This window comes from Haliotis rubra, unplaced genomic scaffold, assembly GCF_003918875.1.
Source record: "Haliotis rubra isolate DU_JTF1 unplaced genomic scaffold, ASM391887v1 Scf838, whole genome shotgun sequence".
NCBI lineage: Eukaryota > Metazoa > Mollusca > Gastropoda > Lepetellida > Haliotidae > Haliotis > Haliotis rubra.
Genome location: NW_025767566.1, coordinates 360566 through 378793, shown reverse-complemented (window position 1 = coordinate 378793; position 18228 = coordinate 360566). Strand labels below are relative to the sequence as shown.

The following is an 18228-nucleotide window of genomic DNA, read 5'->3' as shown; positions in this document are numbered from 1 at the left end:
ACGTCATCAGTTTTTGTTGTAAATATTGCGGCGCCGATTTCAACGATTTATATGTACGAAACACTTGCGCATCTATCATGTTTAAGCTAATTCCTAGATAACTGGACTCGCCATACTAATGGATAAACAGATAATTTTTCGAGTTATTTGTCGTTGTATCAAAAATGACATTATTGACACTTGTAGGAAGTGGAATTTTCTCTCTGACGGATCTTTGCAGCAGCTGAATCTCAAGAAACCAAAAATTCGGATTGCAGAGGATGTGTACGAAAGTTGTCAAGTGCGTTCGATACTCTTCACGCCCATTTTCTGGAACACAGACAGTGACTAATCGTTTTCTTTGTTTTTAATCTGCATGTATTAGATTCTAACTGCAGAGTGATTCAAGAATTCTTATAGTCTTGCCCCGAAATGAAAGCAATCACGTCTTTCAATCATTACATTATTCTCCAGTTCTAGGGATGTCTCCAGGATGCATAACCGCAGTCAGTGACGTAATACACAAGGTGTATAGTAAACATTCACCCTGGGTCTGTGGTTTCTGATATACAAAGCTGATCAGTTGTTTTTTACTTAAGATCAAATTAGTTTACCTAAACATGAAAAGATGACAACAATGCAGTTTACCATGGCGCATGCTCAGACTGTCAACTGTGACACTCTCTTTACTGATTGCATGCTTCTTAGGGATGGAGGGCGATGGGGTAGCCTAGTGGTTAAAGCGTTCGCTTGTCACGCCGAACACCCGGGTTCGATTCCCCACATGGGTTCTATGTGTGAAGCCCATTTCTGGTGTCCCCCGCCATGATATTGCTGGAATATTGCTAAAAGCGGCGTAAAACTGAACTCACTCACTCTTATAGATGGCTAAGTTTTAGTGGTGTTAGGGTTCGAGCAGATTACCCCCCAACTGAGACTATCATTAGCCCTTGGATCCCCAGTCCCATCCCACTTTTATGACAATCAGGGTAGGGAAGCCCTTGCTGACATCCCATCAAGATACTCAGGGTTTGGTATCCCTTTCCAATCAACATAATGAAACACTTCTACACATTCCTTTGTGCCTGTCACCATTTGTCATTATCAAACACCCTTGTCAGAAAACGTACATTTAGTGATTTTGTACTGTTCTCTATGTTACGATGTTCATCTGCATGAATGAGGCTACACTTACAGACTAGACATGGCTTCCTTTTCCTTCAGCTCGTAACAGTTAAACATTGTAGGATGTAATAATACACTGAACCAGTGATTTACAACCCATTTTTCAAATATATATACGATACGTTGCAAAGCAAATTGTATTGGTGTAAGGACAGGTGAATAGTAACAGAACTGTCCCACAACCAGATTACAATGATCCTCTAGTATATCCTGGTTTGCTATTAATAGCATGACTAAGATCACGTTCTCAGTGCCCTCAGCCAATTGGTTTGTCTCCTACAATGTTCCTTCTTCATTCACTGAAATTTACAAGGAAAATAGGACTTCACTTCATTTACTAGGACTCATGTGATCATTGTGATACATGTGGTCTCACCTTAGGCAAGGGAGTTTGTTCAAAATTGCCTCTGTTCACCCAGCAGAAAATGGGTACCTGGTGGGATAAGTCATATCTTTAAAGACTATAACCTTCCAGCATTCTTAACAGGGTTATCTGGGGTAACCACTTATTGTTCACCCAGCAGAAAATGGGTACCTGTTCCAGCACCTGCATCTTGGGTTATCTGGGGTAATATTGTTGTGCTGTTTGTGCACGCTTTAAGCATGCCCCATTGTGGTGTGGAGTTTTGCATGGTATAAGTACCCTCATTATTATTATTATGTTTCAGGATCATGATTTATCTGCAAAAAGAAACAACATTAACTTATGAAATAGGGCTGCAACGATTCGGGTTTGATTCATCGAAAATCGAATCTGACACCTTAGTTTCGGTTTTGGATAATCATTATCACTATTTTGATTCGATATTTGAATACTATTTGGGTTTTTTCCACACTGCCAGAACGTAATATTGACTTCCAACTCGAGCAGTTTTGGAAATCAACCGAAATGAGTATGTGAGTACTAGCTAATTATCAATGAGAATTGTTGTTAGTAGACATCGGAAAGTTGTGGATTTCATAATAAAAATAGCCGATGTTACATTTGATTTTACCACTTTCTATCATTGAAGAATTGAACCGGGGTGAATCAAGCCCATAATGGGTAAAATGTGTTAGGCCCATTTCTGAAAGTGTCCCAAATCCGCCGTGATGTTGCTGGAATATTGCTAAAAGCGGCGTTAAACCAAAACTCAGTCAGACAGTCACCATTTTCTAAAATGGCATTGTGTATTTCATAAATAATAATAATAAATAGTGGCCATTTGTTATGTGCTATAATCCACACACTAGTGCATGCTCAAAGCACAGGGAAAGATGGAGAGAGTCAGTTATATACAGAGGAGAAAGTCTTTTGTTGTGATTTGAAGTTGCCAGAGAATCAGATTATTTGATGTGGAGTGGCAGTGAATTCCATAGGGCTGTATACAAGAACGATTGTTTACCAAATGAGGAAAGTCTGAAATACTGTATCATATCCGATTGAATTGCACCCATAGTATCTGGAGCATATTATAAGGGTAATGCTATTTTTGAGGGCATTATCATTTGCAGAAGCCTCTGGTCTTCCATTAACTTCCAAAATGAAGGAGGGCAGTTGAAAAGACCAAGGGCTTCTGCAAATGATAATGCCCTCAAAAATAGCATTACCGTTATTATTGCTAAAATACATGGAATTTGTGTTGAAAAGAAAAAGGAAACAATGAAGGAATTTGACTGTAAGTTTACTCAAAACCAACTTCTGACGGGGTTGACTGCCCGAATGCAATTACGTCATCGAACAATTCAAGTGACGTCACAACAGAAAGTGACGATATTCGACCTTGGCCTTTGACAAGACCATAGCCTGCAACATACCAAACCATGTCAGTGTTCGGTTTTGGTCCAACAACAACGTTAATAGTGCAATTGTTAAAGCTAGCACCAACAAGAAAGCCAATATTACCGCTATGTAAAGCGGGAATTCGGGTTGCTTTGACTTGTTTGACCCAGAATATCTGCCAGTCCAAAGCCAATGTCGAATGAACCGACGCACCCACTATGACATCACTTGACAACAGAACTGATAGTGGCCCGTCGTTAAGGTTGAGCGAACCAATATCATTTGCAGTGGCCTGCAAATTCTGATAATAGGAGGGCCGTTTCATGATAATTCCATGTGTTTTAGCTATAAAATATCATATCATACTGTGACCGTACCTGTCTGAATGTTATTGTTAAACACATTATCCCTGTTATGTTAGTCATCTTCCAATGTTTGGTAGGTCATTCTTACCACATTTGGGACATTTCTGTAAGCAAAAGAATGATTCAGTATTGTCACCTATATATTTGTGTAGGAATTCACTTACTAGGGACAGCGTTATATTTTGTGTTCACAAAAACTGAAACACCTAAACAAGCTTATGTATGCTTCAGTGACTATGAATCGTTCATATATACCAACATAAGCATAATTAGCTATTAACATTATCAGCTTTTTCTCAATTTGTAGGAAGAAGATGTTGACATTGAGGCTGCTGGAGATCTTGATCTTATCTGTAAGTATGTTGTGATATCGAACTATTGATAGTAACGTTCAAGTAGTAGAATATCAGTGCTGGAGATCTTGATCTTATCTGTAAGTATGTTGTGATATTGATATTGATGCTCATGCTATTGATCACTGGAATGTCTAAGTAGACTAGAATATCAGTGCTACAGACCTTGATCTCATCTGTAAGTATGTTGTGATATTGAACTATTGATAGTAACGTTCAAGTAGTAGAATATCAGTGCTGGAGATCTTGATCTCATCTGCAAGTATGTTGTGATATGGAACTATTGATAGTAATGTTCAAGTAGTAGAATATCAGTGCTGGAGACCTTGATCTCATCTGTAAGTATGTTGTGATATGGAACTATTGATAGTAACGTTCAAGTAGTAGAATATCAGTGCTGGAGATCTTGATCTTATCTGTAAGTATGTTGTGATATGGAACTATTGATAGTAACGTTCAAGTAGTAGAATATCAGTGCTGGAGACCTTGATCTCATCTGTAAGTATGTTGTGATATGGAACTATTGATAGTAACGTTCAAGTAGTAGAATATCAGTGCTGGAGACCTTGATCTCATCTGTAAGTATGTTGTGATATGGAACTATTGATAATAATGTTCAAGTAGTAGAATATCAGTGCTGAAGATCCTTAAACAACTACGAAAAAAAGACTTTAGTCGGTGTTATAGTCAGCTAAATGTTTAGGAAAACCAGTAGGTAACGGATGTCATGTCTTTGTAGAAGTGACTTGTATGTCACTGATATGTGTGATAACAGAACAAGTAAAGTGGTTTGAAAAGCGCTTCGTTTCACATTCTAGTTTTGAATACAATGTTAAAATACACACTTTTTTGAGAAAATAAGAGCTTTAACAAAGGTCTGTGACAAAAGGGAGAGTGTATCTTCCAAGGCTGTAGGGTAGTTAGTATTGAATCTTTGATGAATCCCTTCTTTATGAATCAATGAGGGGAAAATAGTTGTGGGGATTTATCTAGAACTGTTCAGAGCAAATGGTGACTTTGTTGATTACGGTTCTTCATACTGATGGCATCAGTTGTTGTGCACAATATCGATCACTAGATTGACTGGACAATATTTGTTTATTTACATGCTGCTGTCATATTGTTGGAATATTGCTGGCATTAACATGATTAAGCAACAAATACACACCTGGGTCTGATAAGCAGGCGGCTTGACAACTTTGATTTTTTATGTTTATGTATCATTTATATAATTTCAGACAGCCAGATCCATTCAGAGGGCAGAAAATGGAATGTTTGTGAACTCCGAGGTCAAGGTACTGTTTAAGACCTAGCTATATGCAAAGTGTGCACACTATTTGTAAAATTTCCAAATCATTGTTACAATTAACACAGAAGCCAGGATATCAACAGATGCGTTGGCGGCCTGCATAGTCTTCAGCTGCAATGAAGGTTGCGTCTAGACTAGTGTTGGGAATTGGTTAAAATCTCATAATTGATGATTGGTTCATTACAACCGATCAATCATCAAAAATAATTGGTTAGCGTCATTTATGAAATTTGTTAATGCACATAAAAATACGGCAAAAAACATGTAATTCTTTTGGGGCTTTTTGGCAAAATTTCACATCTTTAAAGGGTGACTAGTATGTTAGGAACATAAATTTCTTGGAGCCTTTAAGATAAATTCAATCATGACTTTAAAAGAACTTGTAGTGTTTACAAAATGTAACAGACAAATTCAACCATTCAATATTGTTAATGAAAACAAGTGTTCCAAAATTGGTTATGTTCGTTTATGAGAAATTATGATCGATTGCTTGGTCGTTTAGTCACTGCGACCAATCTTCGATTATTTCAATTAATCGGACCACCACTAGTCTAGACCACACTATATGTATGCATCATTTTGTGTGACAGATGATTGTATGATGACCTGGAACATTGTGATTGAAGTATTCGGTTCTGTGGTTTTCAGACAAGGACCATTTCATCTCCAATCCAAAGACTTTCAGGAAGCTGATAATGTCCAAAATGAAACTGTATTTCGATGAAGTGGTGAGTTGTAAAATGACAAAAGATATGTGTTTATGGAAGACATATCAAATTGTGCCATGGATTTTGAAATATAAATTGAACTGAAATATAAATGCCTACCTTTCCATAACACGACACCTTCTCATAATAAGTATCTTAACGGCAAGAATTTATGGATGTCAATTTCTTTATCATCCTCGATAATCTCCAGGGTATACGTTACGATAAATCTCCACTAGTACCCTGGATGCATCTATGACTCGGCCCGATAATTAATTACCTCCCTTTGGTGGCTCCGCATTCTTACAGTAGCCGATCAGCCAAGCTGCTGTTACAACCGAGCTTGCCAGTGTCAACAATGATAGCAGTTGCGGCGGTGAAGGTTTGTTCGCAGTGCGACTCAGATTTTGGGGGAAATCATACAGACAAATTGACAGGTCTGAAACCTTAAACCAGGGCTCCAGATATGGGCCGTATCGGCGTATGTACGTCAAAAAAATATGCACGATACGGTAGGAAATAATTTAGAAAACGTAGCAGATACGCACCACAGCAATGGTGTACGGTCTTAGAATCATTTACAGACGTATTTATCTGAAACATTATTGTTTTATTGTTTATTGACCTGTTTACACAAGAGTAGCGATGTTGTGGTGCATATATGAAATGAATCACACGATTACTGATACTCCATTAAATTCCATTCAGTACTCTAAATGTACTCTTAAGGTTTTCCAGTACTCCTGTATTGAAAAAATAAGGAGTACGTACTCCTGATGTTGAAAAATTATCTGGAGCCCTGTTAAACAATATATGCAAGAACTCTTTCTACCTTTTTCAAAGTGCCTTTTCAACAATTATGTTGCCAAGTTTAATTGGTTAGATAAAAGAAGCAAAAGTGAGTTGTGATTGGTACGCTCAAGTTCCCAGCGTAGACACCTGATTGGATAAAAAGCCAACCAAGGGAGGTAATAAATCCATGAGGCTTAGCCTTAGACGTAGCCAGGGTATAGTGGAGATTTATGGAACGTATACCCTGGAGATTATCGAGGATATTTCTTTATGTGAGGAAAACTAATTTTATCCTTTATACTTTCTTGTATACTTTTACCAGTGTAAATGTAAACCTTTCCATGTTAAAGGTCAGCTCACATGACAGGTTTATTCTAATGTAACCTACCGTATATTACCGCAGATACCGATCTAGATAAGCTGTCACCCTAATTTGACGTCTTCACTGACAAAGTCAGTTTCTCTTGTTTGTTCACACGAAATGATATGATGTTGTTTCCTTACTGGTCACCAGAAAAAGTTTCATGAAAGTGTTACCCGTAGATAAGCTGATCCCCTTCTACAGGCTGCTATTTTTTTGGGTCTTCAAAATTCGCATCCTGTAAATCCCTCTATCTGAAGAAATGTGTCATTGTTTCATGGAAGGCATTAAGGTAATACAATCTGAGTAGTTACTGGTTCATCAAAACAGGAGAAGATAATGCCTTTGAAATCAATATAGATTAATAATTGGAGGATCAAGTTTCTGTTGTCACATCTTGATAGCATGTCTATGACACTCTTGTTTTCTCATATATACAGTTAATGGCCACAGAGTGCAAGTATTAATTGTGGCTGTTATTTCTGGCTAATAACATATGAATCCTGTTGACAGCATGTGAATGTGAACATGTTTGGTGGTGCCCTCTGGAGTCGAGTTCACATCGTAGACATGAAGCACCCTACAGTGTACAAGCCCAACGACGTTGTCTACATGGTGCACTACCCCAAGACACAGTATGTCGTCCTCTCCCGGATAAAGGCCAAAGATGAAGACAACTTTATTGAGGTAATAAGATTAGGATTTTAGCTGATGTGAATACTGTATCCTATATGCAGAAATAGAGAAAGTACCAGTTACGCAAACCGCAAGTGCAGGGAAGGAAAAGTGTTCGGCTGTCTGAATGAACGAAACTAATTCTGTTATAGCATGTATAGTTAAGAACATCTCTAACATTTCATTTCAGATACTAAACATCCCCCCTCTTGGGATTGTATGTTGTACTAGGTGTCCGGCAACTTAGGTCAGTTTTAGAAGATGACAAAGTGGATTCGGTGGTTGTCTTTGATGAGGGGCGGTGGGGTAGCCTAGTGGTTAAAGCGTTGGGTCGTCACGCCGAAGACCCGGGTTCGAATCCCCACATGGGTAAAATGTGTGAAGCCCATTTCTGGTGTCCCCCGCCGTGATGTTGCTGGAATATTGCCTAAAGAGGCGTAAAACCATACTCAGTCAGTCAGTGTGTTTGATGACTTGATTTGCATGTCTTGATAAGCACCCTGACAACATGAATCAGTGCTCTGTGTATTGATTCCTGGATTGTCTGGTCCACACCATCCTGGAGCTGCAGTTTTCTGACCAAGTGTGAACTAGTGCACACGCTAGCACAAATCACTGAACCAAGGAAATTCCAAATTGCATGGCTAGTGTTGTTTGACTAGTTTCATGGGAAGTCATGTCTCCTCCTTGGTAGAACTGGCTCTCAACAAGCACAGCCAGGTAAGGTGACCTGACCACTGTCCAGTCTGAGGTAATCCAGAGATTAGAGTGTTGCAGCTGTGTAACATCTCAGACTTGAGGTTGGACAGCTGATTGCAACTGATGCTGTTGGTTTGTTGTTTAATGCTGCAGGGCGGTGGGGTAGACTAATGGTTACGCGTTGGCTTGTCACGCCGAAGACCCAGGTTCGATTCCCCACATGGGTACAATGTGTGCAGCCCATTTCTGGTGTCCCCCGCCGTGATGTTGCTGGAATATTGCTAAAAGTGGCGTAAAACCAAACTCAGTCAGTCAGTTTAATGCTGCACTCAGCAATATTCCAACTATATGGTGGCGGTCTGTAAATAGTCAAGTCAAATGGACCAGACAATCCAGTGATCAACAGCATGAGCATCAATCTACACAATTTGGATACGATGACATGTGTCAACTAAGTCAGCGAGCTTGACCAACCGATCCCATCAGTCGCCTTTCACGACCAGCATGGGTTGCTGAAGACCAATTCTAACCCGGATCTTCATGGGTCAACTGATGGTTAACGATCATATAATGCGGTACACAGGCATATACTTACAAACTTTCCCTCCCTCTCACCAACATATCTCTACCTCTGCTGGTAGTTTCATGACAGTGATGCACATGTGATAACATTTTAATTAGACAGTCGGATTCCCTTGGTTCGTGCCAGTTCTGAGTCAGCTGCTGCTTACATTCTTGTTCCCCCCCTTTACATGGGGCGGTGGGGTAGACCAGTGGTTAAAACATTTCCTCCCCACGCTGAAGACCCGTATGAAGCCGATTTCTGGTGTCCCCTGCTGTGATATTGATAGAATATTGCTTACAGCAGTGTAAAGACATTAGGGGTGTCACGATACACCAATCTCACGATACGATACGTATCACGATTTTAAGGTCACGATACGATATGTATCGCGATACATAATTTTCGCGCCTTTTCATAGCATTACCTTACTGGCAACGTACGAGCTCGCTGATTGGTCCATCAAAATTGTCTAGCCAATCACAAAAGCTGTTAGTTTCCAACCTATTTTTTTTAAGTATAGCTAGCTACATCTATTTATCGGAGCGGTCTCGTATAATTTTACTATCAAGACTTTGAAGGAGATGGATATAGCATAAAAATTTGAATCGATAAAGTTTTAAAATAGGAATCGATACACGCAAGCATGTATCGCGTATCGTATCGTCAGTAAAAATGTATCGATGCATCGATACATTCGCGTATCGCGACACCCCTAAAAAACATAATTAACTCACTCCCCGGTTTACATGCTGCAGGCCCTGCTACCAGTGTTCAAGACAGACGAGGTTCACAGTCTCCAGCTGGTGGGAAGTCACGTCTCATCCTTGGTAGAACTGGCTCTCAACAAGCACAGCCAGGTAAGGTGACCTGACCACTGTCCAGTCTGAGGACACTGGGTACGATATGATTTTCGTTTGTTTGTTGTTTAACGCCACACTCAGCTATATGGAGGCGGTCTGCAAATAATTGAGTCTGAACCACACAATCCAGTGATCAACAGGATGAGCATAGACCTACCTACTCATTCCTCATTCATTATTGGGGCGGTGGGGTAGCCTAGTGCTTAAAGCGTTGGCTCGTCACGCCGAAGACCTGGGTTCGAATCCACACATGGGTACAATGTGTGAAGCCCATTTCTGGTGTCCCCCGCAGTGAAGTTGCTGGAATATTGCTAAAAGCAGCGTAAAACCAAACTCAGTCAGTCAGTCAGTCAGTCATTATTTTGCTAATTATGGTACCATACCTTTTCCATGTAACACTAATCTTGTTTGTTTGTTATGAGCTACGACACATGATCATTGACTCTATGCTTGACATACCTCCAATATGCCCTGTGGGAATTTTCATGGCATATAATTGGATGACCTTGAAGGTCAAGGTCACTCAGTGTGATGAGTTTATTCAGGAGAGCATGTGCATGCAAAAACATTTGGATGACCTCTTTGTTTAGGTCAAATCATGAAACTTTCATGAGAAATCTAAGTACATGTATTTTACAATCTTATGATGTATTCAAAGTAGCGAACTCAATTCCTGTCAAGTGTCATTGTTCTGTTGGGGGCAGTGGGGTAGCCTAGTGGTAAAAGCCTTCGCTCGTCATGCCAAAGACTCAGGTTCGATTCCCCACATGGGTATAATGTGTGAAGCCCATTTCTTGTGTCCCTCGCCGTGATATCACTGGAATATTGCTAAAAGCAGCATATAACCAAACTCACTGACTCACTCATTGTTCTGCTGGATCCCAAGGTCAGTTTGACCTGTTTTGGACTATGGGAAATGCAGAAGTATTTGTTTCAGTGTCTCCAAATGAACATGTTTGAGGAGTGACATAAATGTTTTTTATCATCCAAAACTGTGTTCCACAGGAGATATCGCTTGTGTGAGATCAAACGATATCTCCTAGGTGATATCGTTTTGACAGTAGATTTTGTACAATGCCCTGACAATGCTATGACGTCATGTACTTGATGACGTCACAATGCTATGACATCGCTGCACTGCAAGTCTAATGGCAGTACCATGTTCAGAGATGTACATTTTTCATTGAAAATTAATGAAGAGTGACTTTGGATGATAAATAGAATCTCACCCTCGTGTCTTCTGATATCAAATATATCAACACTCGTAACTTTATCAACTCGTGTTGATATAATTGATATCAGAAGACACTTGGGTGAGATTCTCTATGTATGAAGAAAAGTTGTGCATAGTTTCTTACATATTTCAGGGATCATTTGGAAAGTACAGGAGCATTGAGGAGAGGGAAAATCCGCTTACAAGAAAATCTCACAGAAAACGTAAAGGTACGTTTACTGACATAAGCAAATGTCATGTCAATTTTGTGACATTGGACTAAAGCATTCACTTGTCACACCAACGATAACGGTTCAGTTCAGTTCCATAAAATGGGTGGAAACACATTTCTGGTGGTGTTATCTGTTATGATATTGCTTGAATATTGCTAAACAGTGCATGAAATCAAGCTCACTCTTGCCTATTTTCTATCAAAGTCATACACTCAGCCAAGGTCAACCTCTTGACTCTAGCTGTACATTTTTTATGTTATGCCCATGGATTGGTGTACAGCTGCCAAGAGACAGATATTCAACCCAGAGTCAGCAGACGATATCAGTACACACTGAAATTGGACTTTTGTTGGTTTGTCCTGCTGTGATGTTTGTCCAAATGTTTCAGCATCATCTGAACCTGAAAAAGAATTTAACAAGCGACTCCCGAGATGAGAATGAAGACGAGAAGAAACAGCGGACTGAGTCGCTTGACCACACGTTCGGGACAGCTGACCAGCCAACCCTGGAGAAGCTAGAGTACAAGGTACACTCCTTTCTTTTGTTTAAACATATCTTATACTCTCGGGTGAGATGGACTGGGGACAAGTTCCTGCTGCTTGCAACTTTAGGGTTTGTTTGTGTGAGACTGAAATTGTCTAAATTGTCTTCTTCAGGGGAATAGGGGCGGTGGGGTAGCCTAGTGGTTAAAGCGTTGGCTCCTCATGCCGAAGACCCGGGTGTTCGAATCCCCACATGGGTACAATGTGTGAAGCCCATTTCTGGTGTCCCCCGCTGTGATGTTGCTGGAGTATTGCTAAAAGGGGCATAAAACCAAACTCAGTCAGTCAGTCAGTCTTCAGGGGAATATTTTCGATTTGGTGAGCAAGACATCTTCTTTGATGGAGATTGTGACATCACTTCTGAAACAGTGCAATAGTGGTGAATTGGTCCATGGTATATATTTTACCAAGCTGGGACATTTACTGGGTATTTGAGGGTGACCTTATTGACTCTGCAAGTCTGAATGTGTGCCTAGTACCTGGTGCTTGTGATGAGACCAGAAGATAACATCAGGGACTCAGGAACTCACCCACCAACCCACCCACTCACACACTCACTCTTGTAAAGATCAACAGCTACTGCTTGGTTTTTCAGATGGAGGGGCCATGATGTAGCCCAGTGGTTAAAGTGTTTGCTTGTCTCACCGAAGACCCGGGTTTGATTCCCCATGGATACAAGGTGTGAAGCCAATTTCTGGTGAACCCCACTGTCATGTTGCTAAAATATTGCGAAAAGTAGCGTAAAACCAAACTTACTCACTTTTCAGATGGATGTAAAATTTCGGGGAACTAAACTTGTGCCCATGATGGCCAACAAGGATGGACCGTTTCGCTGCCGCATCAAGTTCGAAGGGCCATCAGTGCTGGAGGGCATCCGGGAACCTGGGCAAGGCTGGCCTAGCCTCACTGCCACTGCCGTCGCATCTCGCCAAGGTCAACTCACTGGCCAAAAACTTCTTTGTTATTCGGGACAAGTCTGCAATGAATAAAAGCCAAACTTGAACTACTGTGTGGTTGTAATAATGGAAAAATCTTAATAACATTGTCATTTGTTGTGTCAAGTACTATTTTGTGTTCAACAAGGTGAAACTGATAGATGTATTAGATTCTAATGTATGATTATGATAATGAATATGACAATAGTATTTTTGTAAACATCAACATGTAGTAGACTAATTTAATCAAAATTCAGTCTTAAACTTGTTCACAATGATGTGTAACTTTACTATTTTGTTCTTTGTGTCAAAAGTGGTTAGAAAGTAGGTTACTAGAAACTCTTGTTTATAAAAATTCTTTGTCCATTTGAAAATAAAATTGTTTGTTTAAAAAACAAATGTTCATAAGGATTCCTTCATGTAAATTTGTTTTTACATCCTGATTTGGTTTTATCTACAATGTAGATTTTATCAAATTGCAAAAGACATGCTTGATTTTACATCTAATGCCCTAAAGAGGATTGTGAAAAGAAAATTATTTGGTTTCCTGTCTCACGTAAGGTATTTTAACTTATGCTTCTTGCTACCTGGCGTAGATCTTTGTTCTGTAAGGAACAATATTTTATCTTGAAATTTTAAGTTTAAAATTGAATTTAGCAATTCAACCTGATTTTTTAAATTGTTCTTGCTTGCTGTTGCCTCCAACTGGCTACAATGTGGGCAGATAATAAATGATGTATCAGATGTTTTGTTTTGTTGAGTGTATGTTTTGTTAATATGGAATAAACATTCTAAACAAATGCTTTTGCCTCTTGTGCTTTTGTAGGTTTGGCATCTATCCTTCCCGATGTGTTTACAAACTTTGTTAAAGGCAATGGATGAAATGTACCATTTGAGAAAAGAACTATATTTATTTTAAAGCTCCGACTGAAGATTAGCTGCATTTCGCCTTATGGTTTGGGGGTGAATGGGTAGCATTGTTTGCTTAGACTAAGGCTCAGTCTCTGAATATAGAAAAGTTTGCCAGAAACAAATAATTCCTTAGGATTAAAAAGAAGCCCCAGTGAGAACTTGAAGAATTCTTTTTTATATATTCCTCCTTGGGGTACTTATAAGCATTTATATGTCCATTTAAATTCCCTACGACAGTTGTAACAATATTTGAATAAAAATATTAAAAAACAAAAACTATGTTTTGTCTTGTGAGACCACCCTTACAGGGCCCTCCGGCCCCCTACAGCCAAGAGCAGGTAACTCTAGACCGTAGCCTTGTACCTCACTTTCCATGCTGTCGTTTACCGGCACGACGTGGGTCCATTTCAAGAAGGTTTCTTTTCCCTGCGCAAAATTATGAGTGTTTCAGAAACAGCAACTGTATGTATGGTTCTCTTTTTTCCCTGCATGGGCGATTTGGAGGCTTGTTCTGAACTTTTTCATTCATAATTTCTAGTTGTAACTTGGTACCTGTCGCGGTCGGATTGCCGGGTGCGTGTCAAGATGGCGGACAGGTCCCTTCGCTAGCCTCCCTGTTCATTGGTTTCCCGTGTGGTTTTTCAATGTTACAGGTGGTTATAGTAATTTTTATTTATATGTTGTTACATGTAGGGCGTTTCCGCTGCTAGCATTTTCTATCTTACGCTAAAAGTCGTAATTGTTAGTTATGTTGCAGTGCGTATTATGGTTATTGTCAACTGTATGCTACGTTGTCGCATTAGTTGTGTCGCCCATGCGTGTTTTTTCATATATGTATGTGTGTATGGGGTTGATTGCTGCACAGGTTTTTTACTTGTTGCAGTTTAAATCCTGTACTTCGTGCCTCGCTGCCATTCCCGTCAGGGACACATACGAGGTGTGTTTCACGCTGCCTTATACAAACTGATCATGAGGAAGAGGGTGTCCGGGTGTGCCATTTTCACGCCTCAAACCATTAAGGCACGACGGGTGGACCGGCTGTTTTACAGCAACCTGCTTCTGGCGGGGGGTGATATCTGGGCTCAGGATCCCCGTCCAAGCGTTCACACACAAAAAAGGGGTCTACGGGAGCCGCTTCCCATTCACGGAGCCGGCTCCCAAAAGAGCTAAGGTTTCCAAGGAGGCTTCGTTGGAGAAAACTAATACATCTATATCTCAACCTGCTCCTGTCTCTGCCACCCCCCCTGTTGTGTCGGCACCCGTTGTACCTGTTGACTCTTTAACAGCTTTGTTTCAGGAACAGATGTCGTCAGTGAAATCTCTGATCCATACGGCGTTGGCTGGGTTCCGTAAGGAGCTCAGCGCGCCGGTCGTCGGGGGTGAATCTGACACATCTGGGGGGGTTGGCTGCGGCCCGAGCCCGGCTCGGAGAACGCGCCTCCCCCCGGGCAGCTTGATCCGGCTTCGGCCGTGGGGATAGCGCGCCCTCGGCACCTGGTGGCGGCCTAGCTTCATGCTCAGGTCCGTCACAGGTGCCTGGCGCCGGCGATGCAGGGTTACCCCTGTCTTCGCCTGGTGCCCTGACTGGCGGTCGCCTAGGCGCCGACCAGCTCGGGGATACCTTGGCGCCTGGCAGCCAGTCTGGGTTCCCCGGGAAGCCTGTTGCGGCAGGTTCCTCTCGGGCACCTCGGCGACCTGGCGCGGGTTCCACCCGGCAGGGCGACTCGTTTCCTCTGGCGCCTCTTGACCTTTATAGTCTTTCTGGTTCAGCCTCTGGCGTATCCTCGGCGGTCTCTCAGGAGTATGAGAGTACGGCGGCCGAGGATTGTGCCGGGGTGGATATGGAGGATGGTGAAGGTAGGGAGGAGTCAGAGGCGGGAGTTCCGTACTCCTTTGGTTCGTCTCTGCGGCAGGTTCGGGATAAGATCGCCGAAGCCCTGCCTCAGGTGGCCGTTACCGTACAGGCGCCCGACCCCGCGGAGTTTCGGCTCCCGGGGGAGGCTTTCGCGCCTAGCCGGGTCGCCGAGGCACGCCTCCGCATTCTGCCATCACTGGTGAGTGAGGTGGTCAATCCTCTCTTGACTGGTGCCCGCACGCGTTTTGATTTGCCCGACGTCGGTAAGCGGTACCAGTTGGGAGAGGAGGCGCTGTTCGAGCCGCCAGTGGTGGATGAGTGCGTCTTTGCGTCCGTCACTCTAGGGGGGTCGTCCTCGTCTTCCCTGGCCTCGGCCAGGCAGGGCAGGCGCCTCCCCCCTTTTCCTACTAATTCACTTACGCTGAAGTCTGCGTAGCGGTCCTTTGAGGAGTGCTACCGGTGCGCAGCCCAGCAATTAAAAGTGGCAGTCCACTCAGCCTACCTGTCTGCTCTGCAGGGACAGCTGGTGGATCAGAGCGCTTGTGACGCCGACTTCGTCGGCGCCGGTGCTCGCGCGGCAGCTCACGGGTGTACACTCTCATCTGGCTCGGGATAGCATTCGGTGCTGTGCCAGCCAGATGATGGGTGCCGTGATGGGCTTGCGCCGCCTGTGGTTGTCCGTGGCGCGGTATTCACCGGCCACGCAACAGGAAGCTCCTGTCATTGCCTTATACCATGGGGTCCTCCCTGTTCCCTGGGGCATTGCAGGTTGTACGGGAGGCCGCGGAGGCTGTTTCTACCTTCAAAGACTCTAAGCCTTTGTTGGAGCAGCCCTCCGGCTCCTCGCCACCGGCCTTCCCGCTTCGCTTCGCTTATCCTTCTGCGGCGAAGGGCGGCTGCAAAGTGGACTGCCCTTTGCAGTCAAAGCGGAACAGGCGCGCGCAAGAGGCAGGGCAGGCCTGCTCAAAGCGCAGCAGCAGCACCGGGGCAGGGGAAGCCAGCCCGGCTTCCCGCTGATTCCTTCCCCAGAGCCCTTATTGTCCCCACTCCGCCAAGCGGAGACTTGCCGACTGTGGGGGTGCACTGCCTCATGCCACGCGTCCCTGTCGGCCGGTTGTCCCTATTCCTCCGGGGTGGGAGGCAGCCACCTCAAATCCCTGGGTCCTGTCCACGCTCAGGGATGGCCATTTGCCACAGTGGGGCCGAGATCCTCCGTCCTTCTCCGGGGTTCGGCTGCGCCTGTGCCGACCTCCAGCGACAAAGCGGGGCGGGCTCCGTGCGAAGTTCAGTCCTTACTGAACAAGGCAGCCATCGAGTGGTTCCTGTGGGTCAGCAAGGAGAGGGTTTTATTCCACCTACTTCCTAGTGACCAAAAAGGACGGAGGGTTCCGACCCATTCTGAATCTCAGAGGGTTGAACCAGTTACTGGAGGTGCCGTCTTTCAGGATGGAGACACTCAGGTCAGTGATCTCCTCCGTCGAGACAGGGGATTGGCTTACGTCAATCGATCTCAAAGACGCATACCTCCATGTTCCAATGCACCCCGAGTTCAAGAAGTACCTCCGGTTCTCCTTCGACGGGGCGTGCTACCAGTTTTTGTGTGTGCTCCCCTTAAAGGCATCTCCACGGCGCCAAGGGTGTTCACCAAACTTATGCTAATCCCAGCTCAGTTAGCCAGGTCTCAGGGCAGGTGTTGTCACCCGTACCTGGACGATTGGCTTCTCAGGGCCTTAGGTCCTCAGTTAAGCAGAGCCTCCACACTGTGCGTGATGGATACTCTGGTGTCACTGGGCTGGATTATCAACCTCAAGAAATCAGACCTCGTTTCGGCCTTGGGATCTGATTTTCTTGGGGGCCAGATTCAACAGACTAGGGATTGTTTCCCTTGCTCCGGACGCATCGTCAAAGTCAGAGGACTGTGTTACAGTTCCTCCAGTAAGCCCAATCGTCGGCCCGAACATGGCTTCGGTTGCTAGGCAACATGGCGGCGACAGTGGACGTGGTTTGGCGTGCGCGTCTGAGGATGCGACCAGTTCAGCAAGCGTTAGCTCAGCTGTGGTCCCACTCGCAGAGCTACGAGATTATTCTCACGACGCCCGAGTGGTTAATTCCTCACTTGCGATGGTGGACGGACGTCGGGAATTTGTCCAGGGGGATCCCCCTAGACACCCCGACACCTTCCCTCTCAGTTCAGACGGACGCCTCCCTCACAGGTTGGGGGTGGGGGGGGTGTCCTGGGCGAGCACTCAGCCTCCGGCCTCTGGACGGAGCGGGAAGTCAGCCTACACATCAATGTGTTAGAACTGAGAGCAGTCCGCAGGGTGTTCGAGTGCTTCCGGGTGTTGGTTCAGGGCCGTGTGGTTCGTCTAGAAATGGACAATCAAACGGCCATGTCTTACATTCTCAAGCAAGGCGGCACAGTGTCTCCGTCGCTCCTTCAGGAGGCGTGGCAGTTTCTACTGTGGTGCGATCAGTTCAACATTCGGGTTTTGCCTGTTTATCTCCCGGGGGTAGACAACGTCCGTGCAGATGCACTCTCACGGCGTATACTAGCCCCACACGAGTGGATGCTCGACCGGGAGATATTCGGGATTATCTCCCAGTTGTTGGTCGTTCCAGGTGGATCTGTTTGCGTCTGGGGTGGCGAACCAGATTCCTGTGTTTTGCTCGGATTCGGATCGGGGCGTTAAGCCAACGACGCCTTTCAGCTCGATTGGACGGACAGGGTACTGTGGGCGTTCCCCCCGATACCACTGATTTCCAGGGTCCTGTCACAGCTGACCGCACAACCAGCTCGGCTACTTGTGCTTCTGGCACCCCTTTGGTCGGCACAACGCTGGTTTCCGGTAATTCTCAGGTTTCTGGCTCAGCCTCCTGTTCTATTACCTTTTCGACCGGACCTCCTATCCCAGAGCGCGCCCCACCC

The 18228-nt window shown here is 44.0% G+C and overlaps 1 protein-coding gene across 1 annotated transcript; it reads left to right on the top strand.

The window, feature by feature from the left end:
- Window positions 1–11: 11 nt before the first annotated feature.
- Window positions 12–13336, top strand: LOC124262424 (centromere protein N-like). The gene is given in 10 exon segments (XM_046696912.1): window positions 12–280; window positions 3599–3644; window positions 4883–4939; window positions 5602–5681; window positions 7327–7500; window positions 9508–9614; window positions 10980–11055; window positions 11447–11584; window positions 12368–12478; window positions 12480–13336. Coding segments are annotated over 10 exon segments (1074 nt in total). The 5' UTR covers window positions 12–118; the 3' UTR covers window positions 12603–13336.
- The last annotated feature ends 4892 nt before the right edge of the window (window positions 13337–18228 follow it).